Below are 13,892 nucleotides of genomic sequence, written 5' to 3' on the forward strand. Positions count from 1 at the left end.
AAATGAATGGGTTCTCTTGCAGAGCAGAAGCGAGTTCATTGTTAATTCATTGTTATTCAAACACAGGTACAACGCAGGGGGTTAGGAAACAGATATTACAGAAGACAATGGCGCCCAGTTTGTTGTGACAGCGGCCAGCCCTTCCCGGGGCGGCTATTTCTCTGATTTATTAAGAAAATCAAGAAAATTTAAGAATACGTCGTAAAACGAAGCAAAAGTGAATTTGAAATTTGGCGGCGAAACCTGGGAATTTAACCCTCTGAAGCCGAAGAGAGAGAGAGAGAAGAGAGAAAGTGGGGGGAGTAGCGATAGGCACTACTGTTATAAATGGGGGAGGGGTATAAAGTTGGTTGTGGGCTACGAAGGTTCCCAGGCAGTGCCCGCTCGTCCTTCTGGTATGAATAAGTTTAGTGAGGACAAGGGATTTAGGAGACAGGATGGGGTAAGAAATAGGGTAGGGGGAGTTGATTCGGGTCTTTGCGTTAATTTTGAATTTTGATATTGGCCTTGGGGGTGGCGTTAGGAATAATTTACGTTAATTTTGGAGGGGCTACTATAGAGCGGAATTTTGATATTACTCTGAGAGGGCTGCATGGGAGGCATGCCGAAGCTCATCTAAATAGCGTATAAGAATCCAGTCCGTACCGCGAAGAAAACACGACACTTCGCCATTACAAAGATCAACTGCTTGACGCTGATTAAGGAAATAATCGATGTTTACTCTGAGAATCATAGAAACGTGAACACGCAACGGAGCGTAATACCGAAGGGTTCACGATAATCAGGTTCTCAAGGCGGCTATTATGAGGTTGACGACGGCCTTCCGGGATATTGCCCGTCTCGTAGAAGTTTACCGACGTTTCAGAGGCGATTCCCCCTCGGAGTATAAAGTTTGCTAACTCCGGAGCTGCTGCCTGAGGAGTGACGCGAGAAACACGCGGAATCAAACATGTCCTGGACTGTGTGCAGTGCTGAGTGTCGCTGCTCGAGCTCTACTTGGTTGCGGCAGCGAGCGTACAGTCATCGCATTTGGTACATGTTCAGGTTATGTAATATGCATGTAACGCGGCGTCTGTATCCGTGGCTCAGTGGGCAATTCCGCCTCGTCCCGTACACGCACTTGTCTCCTCGAGAAGTGGGGGAAATACTTTTGAAACAATAACGGCTGAAACAAAAAGAAGTCGGCACAGCGAGGGATCGCGTCTGGACAGGACTCGGATGCCGTAATTCAATTGTTGTCGCGGTCCACAGCATACTAACTGTAAGAATGTGCGTTCTGGAGGAACTCGGTGCTGTTGTCAGGTGAGTTGGCTACGTGTCGGAGCAGTGCCTGAGACACGGAGCTCAAGTGCGTGGTACAAGTTCGGTTCGTACCTCAGTTGATTAACGCTTGAAGATGGCTGACTTCTGCCTTGCGGTCTGGCAAAAGTTTACTGACGTTTCAGAGGTTATTGTTGCCTCCATCAACGGGGCCATCACCTCTGAAACGTCGGTCGGACATGTAATACCGCCGTGAGGACCTGAAATCTCAAAACGCTGTTTAATAAACAAATGAAAAATTAAATATGGCGTGTAATAATTAAGATGCGATCGAAAGTATTCTGTCAGAAGACAGCCTTGAACTATAAGTGTCAAGATTATTTTTAAAGAAGTTAGATTCTTAAGTGAAATATAAAATATTTAAATATGGCTACACTGAGGTTTTTGTGCGTGATAAGTTGCCATATCGAGTTAAATTCCCTGCTTAACTCAAGAGGTTGAGTGGTTTCAGATACGTTAAAAGGGGTTCTTGGTGCCTGAAAGATTTATGACGTATGTGAAGATATTCCACTCGACCTAACCTAACCACACCAGATAGCACAGCGACAGACATTCAAGTGTCGCCAAAACACTCTGTTGGTCAGCAGGTAGGGGGGACTCCCCACTCGTAAACGTGGCGTTGAGTCTGGCGCAGATATATGAATCGACAATGACGTGTCTTCAAGAACCTGATAATGTCCACACTTTATATTCTGCTTATTTTATTGTGTGTCCTTTCGAAGCACCAAGCGCGTCTACATAATAGTTTGCCACGGTGGTCTAGCGGTTAGAACGCTGGCCTTGTAATCCTGGGGTCTCGGGTTCGATTCCCGGCGGTGCCCGAATTTATAACTTGTGTTGGGCATGGCCGTGGTCTAGGCAACACGGAGTTTTCCTCCGGGGACTTCCTCGGTTTCTCCGTGGCATCCCAACAATTACTCCATTCACACACAGAAGAAGGCAATGGCAAACCACTTCTGGATCATCTGCCAAGAACGTATATGAACAGGTCCCAGTCCGAGAAAAGGATGGAAGGATCTTGTTCATTAGGACCTGTCGTCAGACAGAACACTAAATAAATAAGTGGAATAATAACAATGACAACCAGTGAACCAAACAATGAAGTAAACTCTTTCTGAAACATACCCCAAACAATGGGCAACGACCACCGTTATATTGTTATGACGAATCAACAGTTGTCACAGATCATGATTTGTACTCAAGATGATCAAATGAAGTAGGATGAGATGGGCTGTGCATGTAAGGCGCATGGGGGAAATGAGAATTGTGCACAACATTTTATTTGGAAAACCTGAACGGAAGACCTAGGCGTAGGTGGGTGTTTGGTGTCAAAATGGATCTTACGGAAACAGGGTGTGGAATGGATTCATCTGGCGAAGGATAGAGACAGCTGTGCGGGCTCTTGTATAGATAGTGATGTACCTTCTGGTTCCATAAAGAAAGTGGAGGTAATTTATTCGATAGATGAGCGACCATCATCTTCTCAATATGGACGCCGATCCATTGGAATATTTAGGGAATCTGCAGTGGCATTTATTCAGTTTCAAAGAAAATGTCTCTGTTCGTGCGTTCGTTTCCGAAGTGTGGACGACGAACACACTGCCTGTCGATTTGATGTGAATTTCTCCTCCTTCCTTCACGTCTCACCCCCTCCCCTCGGTACACTTTATTTTTTCTGTGCCTCCTTATCTTAAAACCAGCGACCCTTAAGTTCTGAGAGGGCTTATCTGCGTTCAGAGAGCAAAATGTAGTGGTTTGATCGGCTGTCAGGTATGAGAACTGAAAGTTATGGGCGTCCTACTTGACTGTACGTTATTTTTTATTTGCCACAGTCTTGCCAGAAGAATTGTGTACTTAAAAATTACCCCTTGGTCATCAGGGAAAATGTCGTATTAAATAGAATTAATGAACTCGTAAAACTGTATGGAGTCTGTCATAAGTTACTAAAGCTCAGAAAATGAGCCATATTTTCCCAGATTGGTTACTGACAGCCTTTGGAGACCGCATATGTCATTTTCGATTAATGAAATCTTAATTTTGTTTTGTTGGCAGGATGGGCATAGACTGTATGTAGGGGCTGTAGGCAGTTGGTACTGGCAAGGTGAGTATTCATCCATCCTCAGAATAAACAAGCCAAATGTGGCAAAATATAAACTCAAAATTTAACTTTGTACAAGTAATGTGATTGAAATATAAAATTCTGTGAGAGCCATAATCTGTTCTTCATGCTGGGTACACCACAGGTAATAAATGACTTATTATTTTGGCAGCCCTGTAAATTCTAATGCTTTTATTTCCTTGTGAGATCAAAGTCATGGAGTAGGTTTTTAAAAAGTTTGTTACTTGATTTCAAATAATTGTATTGTTTTGTCATGTATTGATTCCACCAGAGAAATCTCTGTTGTGCACATTTGTGCTCCTGTGTATGCACTGACACACACAGTCACTCTATTCTAGTACTTATTATTGTCTGAGATGCAGTGAAGTATAAAAGTAAGCAAACAAAACTTAAAAATATGCAAGTGCTATTCTCAGAACAAAAGAACATGAATTAAAGCACAGAAATAGACACAAATTTCAAAGACCAGTTTCATAGATGGAGACAGTTTGTTATTCTGAAACAATGGTATCTCCTACAAGTTTTCATGGTGTCACAACCCAGGAAAAGAGCATTGTCAAGTGAAATATTGATTTATTGTGATTGATGGTAATTGTTTTGAATGCGCTAGAACTTCAGATGGCTGCTTTTCTTATGTTGGACATTTGTCCTTTAGACATATTTTATTCTCCTGCATTGTATTACCATACATATTGTTTGTAGTTGCTGTGATTTAATTTACATTAATGCAGAGTTTCTAACTGGTCTTTATTACATAAAGTATACCATATTACAGTAATATATTACAAGACTGCAGAGTTTCTTGTGGGCTTAGTGATAGAGTGAACTATGTAAGTCACACCATGAAGTAAAATTCCTGTTGATTACAGGTTATAATTTTTATCTTTCATGTATCAATTTTTATCTTTTAGTTGGTGTTTAAATATTTTTCTATCCACACTAAGTTTACTTGGCATCTCATTTTCTAAATAGTGATTTGTAAGCAGTTAATTAAATATTTTTTACTGGTATCATCACTATCATCATCATCATCATAGTCATTATTGTATCATTTGTAAGCTTCAGGGTGATTGTTGCTGATAATGTTAGGTTATGTTTATGTCATTTCTATTATCTTTGAATGTCATGGTCAGTATAACAACAGTCATGTGAAGTGGTGGGGAATCCACATTAAACTCGATATTTATGTGATTAAATCATGGATTTTATTCTGTCTGTGTAACTATTCTTTGATTTTCTTCTTTAAACAACTTTTTTTAAAAAATAAATGGAGGTACATTTCTTTTAAGTGGGATTTAGACTGAGCTTTGAAAGCTTACATCCTGTTTCCTGTCTATCAAAGAGGCTGTGCTATAGACCCACATGAAAGTGCCTGTGGTATTATTTTTTGAAGTTATGTTAATTTTATGGAGATGAATGTTGGAGCAACAGTGACATTTTCTTAAATGGTTTGCATTTATATTATCCATTTCAAAGAGAAACTATAGGAGCAGCACCATGAAACTTGCCAAAATTGTAGGTTTCTTTAAAATATTTTACAATTTAATTTTGCTCCACCAATATTTAGGTTATGTTTAATTTTTTGTCATTTGTTTACTTAAGGCTTACATTTGAATTATTCTACATTTTAGTTATTCAGCAATGAAGTAGTAAACAAATGAAAGTTTATGCCATTGTTGGTTAATATTTAATTTTCAGTGGTAGCTTAAAAAGAATATACCAAATTAATGAATTTTTAATATTTGTAAAGTAATTAAATACTGTACCTTTTGGGATACCTTCAGTGCATTAAAGATGAACTGAATTCAGCTTAAAGTATGGTTTTCAGTGTAATATTTATATGTTAGTGTTACATTATACTTTCAGGTGGAAGCTGTGAAATATTTGCTGTGTCTGCCCAAAAATATTTTCTCATTTACTTCTGTTGTGTGCGCTGTGTTATGATTCGTTGTGGATTGAATGACAAATATATGTGATAAGTGCGTAAATGTTGATGTTAAATGGCGCAGTTCTTTTTATTGATAATATTGTCTCAAGTAGAAGTGTTATGAAATTATTATGTGATTACAGAAGAGAAAATATGTATTTATAATAATAGAGATCATTTATATTCCCTCTGACACTGAGTTCAAATGATAAATTTATGTATGCTACTCTGTTTCATGATGTAGCGAAATTCATGCAAAGTGGGGTATAGTTTTGTATGATCTGAAGCTTTTATGGCGACTGAGTATAATAAATTCTTCTCGAGCTGGCAGCCATGAAAGGCGGCTTATTGATGAAAATATCAGCCAAGGATACTGAGGACGAGGACGAAGATGGATCTCGAAACGCTGGTGTTTTCTTCATTATGCCACCTTACGTGGCTGGTAGCCCGAGAAGAATTTATTATAGATAATACAATAATTCTAATGAAGAGCAATTAGCCAAATTGTATTGTAACCTGTTAATCAGGTTTAACGACGTTTCTGAACAGGATAACTAATGCATTTGATTTTGATTTGTTCACAGGTTACTTAAGTACAACTTTTCTTACAACTGCGGTAACATACAGCAAATACAATGTAATAGATTATATGTATATTATTTATTGCTCTTATAGGCCAGATCTACTCAATACACCCAAGTGTGCAGCTGCCTTATACTCCGCGGAGAGGTTACGCGTACGGTGCAGGTAAAACATGTGAAACAACATGAATAAAGCTACTGGTGTATTGATAAAGGCTTAAAGTATGGACTCCACTGCACTGCACTGTTATGACACTCACTGATGTACATAGACACAAATTAATATGAAGTAGTGTTGCAACTGCTAGCTAGAAGACATTTATTTCAAATTAGAGGGTTTTTTTGTACCAGTGCTTATGTGTTTTTAAAAATGGTACCTACGTTATTTACATTTTTTTTTATCTTATAATTTTGAACCAAATGCACCGATATGTTTGCAATTTTAGATATTTTCCCTTCAAAATTGGTAAAGAATAATTTTTCTTTTGGATTTTTGTACAACAAGTCTTTCATTCAACGGTATTAGGGGCGGGTTTGTCGCCTTTGAAGTGTGCATTCTTTCCAAATGCATTCTTTGTGATTTTTCATTGTTCATTTGTCTTTGTGGTATAGATCCAAATCTTTTGTTCACAAAGCTAATTAGCAACAGAAAGAAAACGCAGAATTTTCGTATAAAAATAAAAAATGTGGTCTTGCTGGTTGAGATTGAGTTAATATAAGTGTTTACCAGTAGGTGGATCTGCCAACAATATAATAAAATGTAATTATGTTTCTTGAGATTGTGGCAGGAGTGAGCGTGCATTAATAATGATGAAACAACACTGACAAGAACATGGCAAATGGCAGAGAGATCAAAATTGTGAGGCTTTCTAGATCTCTGGTGTTTAGCAAATACGAATGAAGCTCAGAACAGTGGGGAGAAGTAATTGGATATGCTGGAGGAAAAAAGTGTCTGATTGAAGTGGAATTTTATCAACATGCTTACAATTTTAAGTGTGTGCACTGAAATGGAATAAAATGTTTGTAGTTGCTGTAGATTTTCATAACTTTTCTGTTCTTAAGGCAAGGAATGGTAGAGTAAACGGAATGAGAGGCGCGTGAGGGGAATCGGAATAAAATTCAACACTGTGGAGAAGGAAATTATTTTGACGCAGAAAACAGGAGAAGAAATTCTTATAAATTTATTCTGAATTTCGTAAACATTTGAACTAAATGTAATTTGTTGGTCCTGTCTTTAATATATTATTTCATTTTAATTTCACAATATTTTCCCCTGAAAATTATCTGAATGTCGTACCGTATGCATGTTTGTATGTAACTTAGAACAAAGGCTTTAAAATGCACTGCTGTACGACTTGGTGTATTTCTTGCACCAGTATGTAGAACTGTATGTAATATTTGTTTACTTTTCATTGGATGTAAAGGGGTAGAAATAATTATTTGTTTGTACTGACTGGAAAATTAAAAAGAATATATTTTTACAGTTTTTGAATTACATTACATTCAATGTATTGCAGAAGAATGTTCATGAATGAATGACATTATTCTGGCGTGCTTGAAATGCTTGTTATTTCTTACATTGAACTGTAAGAGCTCAAAAAATATTTGGACATGGGAGAGGTGAAAGTAATGAGGTCTCGAGTGTGATGCATGATTGGGAATGTCATGATGTCACGTGAGGGATACAAGAAGTGCATATAGAACTTGTAAATTTTGTAGGGGGGACTGCATTTAAACTGAGGAGGATGGAGATGGGAGTATGATATTAAAATGGATCACAGGCAAATGGATTGTAAGGTGTGAACTGGATTGCACTGGCTCGTGAGTTTTAATTATTAACTTCTATGATGATTCAGTGCATTGATTAAAACTGCAAAGAAAATGCAGACATTTAGTGCATTTTGTTCTAGGGTATATTTTATTATACTGAGCCGCTCAAAAAATGTGTAAGATGGCCAGTGAATTTGGAAAAATTCAATTCAATTAATTCAATCAAAGTTAGGGAGAAAGTTTTAACAAAATGTTCAAAACAATTTTAAAATTTACAAGACAGTGATAATTGTGTTTATTCACTGGGAACAGTTGCCACACTACAGAATATCAAATATGTGACCTGAAACAAGAAATGGACGAGGAATTCTTTAATTTGTTTGCTTTTTTTGTTGTCAGTAATAAGTAACCGAATTTCTATAGAACATGAGAAACTGATATTTGGTTAATATTCATATTTGGCTATTTCATTGTAGATACAAAAACATGTGAAATGCAGAAACTGGCGAAAAATACCATGTTCTGTTGGAATCAGTTTGCATGAAGTGTAATAAACTTATGTCCTGCTTTTCAAATTTCCCAGTCTCCTTCATTGGAAAGGTGTTGCAGGGCCTTAATACCAACTCACCCATCAAACAATATAACCCATGCGCTCGATATTAAATGCTGGAAGTAGCTTTTTTTGCGTCTGGTGCCGGATTGTCCGAGTGTCAGATGCTAGTATCCAATGTAAAAGGTCTCACGTTTGCCATCTTCATTGCTTTGTCAATGTGTGGACCTCCTGGCTCTCCCTATAGTTCACCTAATTCATGGCATCCATCGCAGTGCTGTGATTGGGCATCAGTGCTTCTGCTTTAGAAGTGAAGTCCATGTGACATGACAGAGGCCAAGAAGGCATTAAAAAACTTTGCTTTGAGGCTTATTAATTACGATTTTAAAATTATCGTGATTTTTTAGGAATATTTGTTTAATTCCAGAAACCCTTATAGAATTGTAAAATCCAGCATTTAATATTCATGCATTTACCTCTCATGGCAATCTGCTAATAATGAAACGTAATGCTGTACTACTCATACATTTTTTTCAGGATACAGTCACAAAGGGAATTTGGATAATGGGATACCAATTACCAGCTCACAAGTCATGACATTTGATTTAATACTGCACTTATATTCATGTGAAAATGATGTGGAATGATCGTCTTTTAGATACCAATTAATGTCGAATGGATTACAGTTTGTTCCTAAAAGATGTGGAATTGAATGGATACAAATTAAGTTTGAGATTTCTGGCCAGAATTAAATTTCTTTCTTATGTTTCTTTGTGTAATTTTCCTGAGAAGGGAGATTACTCAGATTTTGATGATATTTCATGCTAAAGCTCTTTTCACTATTGGGCAAATAGTGCTGGATTCACATTCTTAAAACAAATCTAAACAAATTTAAAAATTGATTATCTGAAACAAAATGTGGCAGTCTATGTATTTAACTATCACGTGTCCATGTTGTTTGAAAACCTTAGCTATCTTTTTAGCTAATATAATGTACATTTTGCATGTCGCGCCATCACTTTCAAACAACGACTGAGGCACCATAAGACAATCACCACATCATTTACATGTGGAATCATGTATTCTAATTATTGATGATCTAACCATTTGCCTTTTAGTAACAGTATTTATACCGCAGCTGGGAATTCAGCACGTAACTGTATATGTAAGTTTGTCAACAGAGACCTCTATGTTTGATATATTTACTGCTTTGATGGATGCGATTCAAATATTTACAGAGAACACGCTCAGTAATGATCAGAAATTAAAGGATGCGTTGTAGTTTGGAGTCTACAGAGGTTTCATTGCTCTCTTGCATTCTGTATCACGTATTTACTGATTCCATTGCAGTGGATTGTGGTCTTTATTGTCTAGACCAGTGGTATTCAACCTGGGGTACGTGAAGACATCTTAGGGGGTACGTGAAATTTAAAAAATATATATATTATTTTATGATAAACACTGAATAATCAGGGAAAGATTTAATACATTTTTTGGATGTAATTTATTTAATTTCTTTTAGATGTAGATTATATACTATGTATAACTTGAATTATACACCAACAATTTTGGGGGTATAAAGTTGAAGAGAAATTATATCTGGGGGTACGCGAACAAAAAAGGTCGAATACCACTGGTCTAGACAGAGGGATCACAGATAATTTTCAATCACACTTGAGGCATAGATATTTTCTGCTCATTTCTGTGTTGTTATGTGACGTTAGAGGTCTCATGTTGAACCGATGTCCCGTCTGTGAAGTGATGTTGTCAAAGTAAAATTCAGGGGAGACCAAGTCTTGAGTGAAGGTGTGAGCTAATGAAGAAACGCAAAAAACTTGGTTATAAAATGTTATTTTTTGGTAGGCTGTAATATTTTCATTAATGATTTCATGATCATCTACTGGACTACCTATACAACTATTGCTATGGAAACTAATGGTGTGGCTGCAAAAGTATGGTATATAACGGTTATGTACATAAATGCGGAATGATTTGCTTCTGAAAGTAATAGCTCTTATGATTGGTTAAGTCATCAAGTGATATGATTGGTGATGGGAGTTGGTGTTATAATTGCTAATTACCACATCTAACTGAAAAATAGTGCGTTAATTTGACAGCATAACGGCAGGGTGCTACATATCATGTAACCAATTTAAAATGTACAATCTATTTTAACATCTGGATTCTAATAAATTGATTGTATGGGTTAGCAAATAAAGACATTTGCTGGTGGTCTTATTATTAAATTAAGATAATTTGTTGTGTTCTTGATGTGTTATTTTAACTGAATTTTGTGAATAACTTTAGAGTATAGTGGCCACATATGTGAGGTTCCCCAGCACAAGCCAACATGCTATCATTAACCACCAATATGGTCATAAAATTTGTTTTATTTATGTTTACTAGACCCATTTCAAACCTAAGTTAAGAAACATGAAATTGAGTGAAATTACCCAAACTTAACCTGTCTCTAAATTCATATTTACCTGTTAAATATCAAAGTATGTCTAAAGATCGTCAGAAGTATACAAATATATACATATGTAGATGAGTGATATGTAAACAAATGAAATGTATGAGCAACTGGTTGCCATTTTGTGAAGGCATACCAATCCCGTGTTGATTGTTGGTCGTTTATAAAAGCGACTGACTATTTTGATGGTTTATACTAGGGCTAGTAACCTTAAATGAAGACTAAGCAGGTTAGAATAGAAACAAAAGTGTAGTGAATAAATAAATCTCAAATTCATCTACAGATACTGTAAAGCTGTTATCTGTCTTGGAAGTCAGGTAAAGTTTTATGTTAATAAAGTAATTGATAAAAGTGACTTACTAGAAGAAGCCCCCTCTCCATTTACACAACATATAAAAACAGAAAACCTTTGTGTTGTTAGTCCATTGATGAAATAAATGATGTGCTTCCCAATTGTTCAGTGTCTGCCACTCTACTTATTATAGGATTGTGATTTGATGATCCCTGGCCATGTCTGTGTGTAACATAGCAAGCCCCACCTTGGGCAGAAAAATGTAGCGCTGTTGTTTGCACTTCATTTGAACTTCAGATGTGGAAGCGTGGAGTCAGAAGCTTGTAGCTCTCAGAGTGGATTCCAGTAGTATGATGGTGGAAACAGCTGCCAGGTCACTGGCAAAACAGGGGAAGCGGAAGTGTGCCTGGCAAATGAGTGATTGTCGGCCAGTGCTGTTCGAGAGGGACAGCGCAGAGTGCTGATTAGAGGGATCATCAAATCACTTTTGGCATGCTAAGCAGTGGTATTACAGTACTCTGTAAGTCAAAGTGAGTGGGTTGTACGTGTGCTTTCTTCCAGGGCAGTTGTTCTCCCAGAGCCTGAATAATCGTCCGGCAGTCGTAAACACGAAGGAGGGTTCTGCTCTGGATGACGACTCGTATCTTGGTTACTCAGTTGCTGTTGGTGATTTTGGTGATGGTGATGGGAGTGGGGCAGCTGTTGGGATGCCTCGAGGCGCAGGCCTTCTTGGCAAGGTGCTGTTTTGAACCTCTGCCCCAATTGATGTTTAGAAGTCTGTTTATGTAGCGCAGTGTCTGACTATGGACCGAATCTTAGAATTGTTTCTCTGGTCATTTCTGATGAATTACATGCTTTTGTTCTTCGTTCATACATGACATTATTCTGTTATATGTGAATGCTTACGTATTATATGACAAAGTCTGGAATAGGAACAGTTTTGTTATGGATGCGTTCAGACTTTATGGGATTATGGTTGTGTCTTGATGGTCTAATTTACTGATATGTTGGAGATCACCTCGAAGGTGAAGGCAGATAAGCTGTCTAAAACAGTGGAAAATCAGCCAATTTGAGCACAGAGTTATCACCAGAAGTTTTGAACTTCAGTTCTTTACTTTGAGAAATATCCTTGCTGTTTCAGGTGATTCTCTATACGTGGAATTTGACAAATCATCTGAACCTGACTGGGGAACAGCTCGGTTCGTACTTTGGCTACGCATTGTGTGTGTCGGATTTGGATGGGGATGGACGGGATGACCTTGTGGTTGGTGCCCCACTCTACACTGACCTGTCAAACAACAAGGGGAATTATGAGACGGGGCGGATTTACATCTTCTATCAAAGCTTAGACGTAAGTGTCCTTTAATATGAGAATTTTAACACGTTAAGCTAATTAGAAGATGCTTGTGTTTCAGTGGGGAGAGACATGTGCACATTGTAATTGAATTTGTAGTATTCAGAATACTAATTTGGTTAATTAAACTACAAATATGCAAAGTTTCTGTTTAGTATTTACGTATAAATACCTGTTTGATGCACATGCAATTCACAATGGGCTAAACCAAGCGTACACTTTATTGGCTGCTGCTATTGGAGTCAGATGGCACAATTAAGTAATTGTATATTTTCTTAAAATAGCTAAAAATAATAGTGTTTCACAAACACTCTAAAATGAAGACAAGTCTTAAATGTATGCCCAAACTAGTAAGAGTCAAATGTTCCATTGGGTGGATTAATTTTGGTTAATACCAACATTATTAGATCTATTTGTTTGTTTCTTGTTTTGTATATTTCAATTTCTGTATAAATTACGAATGTATTAGCACATTTTTATCAAATCCCTTCAAATTCAAGTTCAGGAAGATTCCAGGTCAGTCACCCAGCGCAGCCTGGCACAAGAGTGCTTCTGATGCCAAGTGTTTGTTTTGAAGTATTTTCTCTTCTATTTGAGATTATTCAAAAGAAAATAATTTAATATCACATTGACTTCATTTAGTTCCAAGACAGATTTCGACAGTTCCATAAACGGGATGGCAAAAATTCCAGATCAAGATTCGGTTTATCATTGAGTACTCTTGGAGATATTAACAAGGATAATTATGGAGGTAAGTAAGGAGAAATTTGTTGTAACCATGTTTAATACTGACAAATATTGAAGCTTCTTGTTTTGTAAGATTTGAGGTTTTCACAGTGGTGAGTATGAAGATTTCTGTCTTCTGGGTTGTTGCGCTGTGTAGTCTGGTCGATGTTAACCAACGTTTCGGAGGTCATACTGCCTCTGTCAGCAGGGCGATCGAACGTTTCGATCGCCCTGATGACGGAGGCAGTATGACCTCAGAAACGTCGGTTAACATCGACCAGATTACACAGCGCAACGACCCAGAAGACAGCCATCTCAAAATTCACCTCATGAAAACCTCAAATCCTACTCGGGAAATACTGCTCACTTAACGGAGGAACACACTAAAAAAATTTGCTTTGTATATAGGTGAAGTAAAGAGCACCCAGAATTATAAAATATAAATATTCTTTGTTTCGTTCCTTGGGTCAAAATCAATTTTTTGCATTTTTACCTTAGACATATTCAACCCTTAGGTATCACGTCTCTCTTATTACAGACATTGCTGTTGGTGCCCCATATGATGGCCCAGACGGCCGTGGAGCAGTTTACATCTTCCATGGTTCAGACAAGGGCATAATGGAGAAGCCATCACAGGTAATCCAGGCAGAGGATGTTCACAGAACATCTTCGACATTTGGATTCTCTGTGGCTGGTGGCATGGACCTGGATGAAAATGAGTACCCAGATCTGGTGGTCGGTGCATATGAAGCAGACACGGCCGTCTTCCTCAGGTATCGG

The 13,892-nt window shown here is 37.5% G+C and overlaps 1 protein-coding gene across 5 annotated transcripts in view; it reads left to right on the forward strand.

The window, feature by feature from the left end:
- if (integrin subunit alpha inflated) overlaps positions 1 to 13,892 on the forward strand; it is a 71,807-nt gene that overhangs the window by 50,230 nt on the left and 7,685 nt on the right. Inside the window, exons 6-11 of one of the 5 annotated variants that reach the window (XM_022081990.2) lie at positions 3,373 to 3,421; positions 6,042 to 6,113; positions 11,594 to 11,769; positions 12,174 to 12,383; positions 13,029 to 13,137; positions 13,651 to 13,885. In XM_022081990.2, the coding sequence (XP_021937682.1) occupies positions 3,373 to 3,421; positions 6,042 to 6,113; positions 11,594 to 11,769; positions 12,174 to 12,383; positions 13,029 to 13,137; positions 13,651 to 13,885 (851 nt within the window). Of the gene's footprint in view, positions 1 to 3,372; positions 3,422 to 3,530; positions 3,564 to 3,622; positions 3,814 to 4,764; positions 4,955 to 6,041; positions 6,114 to 11,593; positions 11,770 to 12,173; positions 12,384 to 13,028; positions 13,138 to 13,650; positions 13,886 to 13,892 lie in introns of those variants that run through there. The other 4 variants (XM_087342391.1, XM_087342390.1, XM_022081991.2 and 1 more) reach the window with 4 other exon arrangements.

The sequence above is a fragment of the Zootermopsis nevadensis genome, unplaced genomic scaffold, assembly GCF_977971745.1.
Source record: "Zootermopsis nevadensis isolate Lab colony 2312 unplaced genomic scaffold, Znev_1.0 Znev_ptg000003l, whole genome shotgun sequence".
Taxonomy (NCBI): domain Eukaryota; kingdom Metazoa; phylum Arthropoda; class Insecta; order Blattodea; family Termopsidae; genus Zootermopsis; species Zootermopsis nevadensis.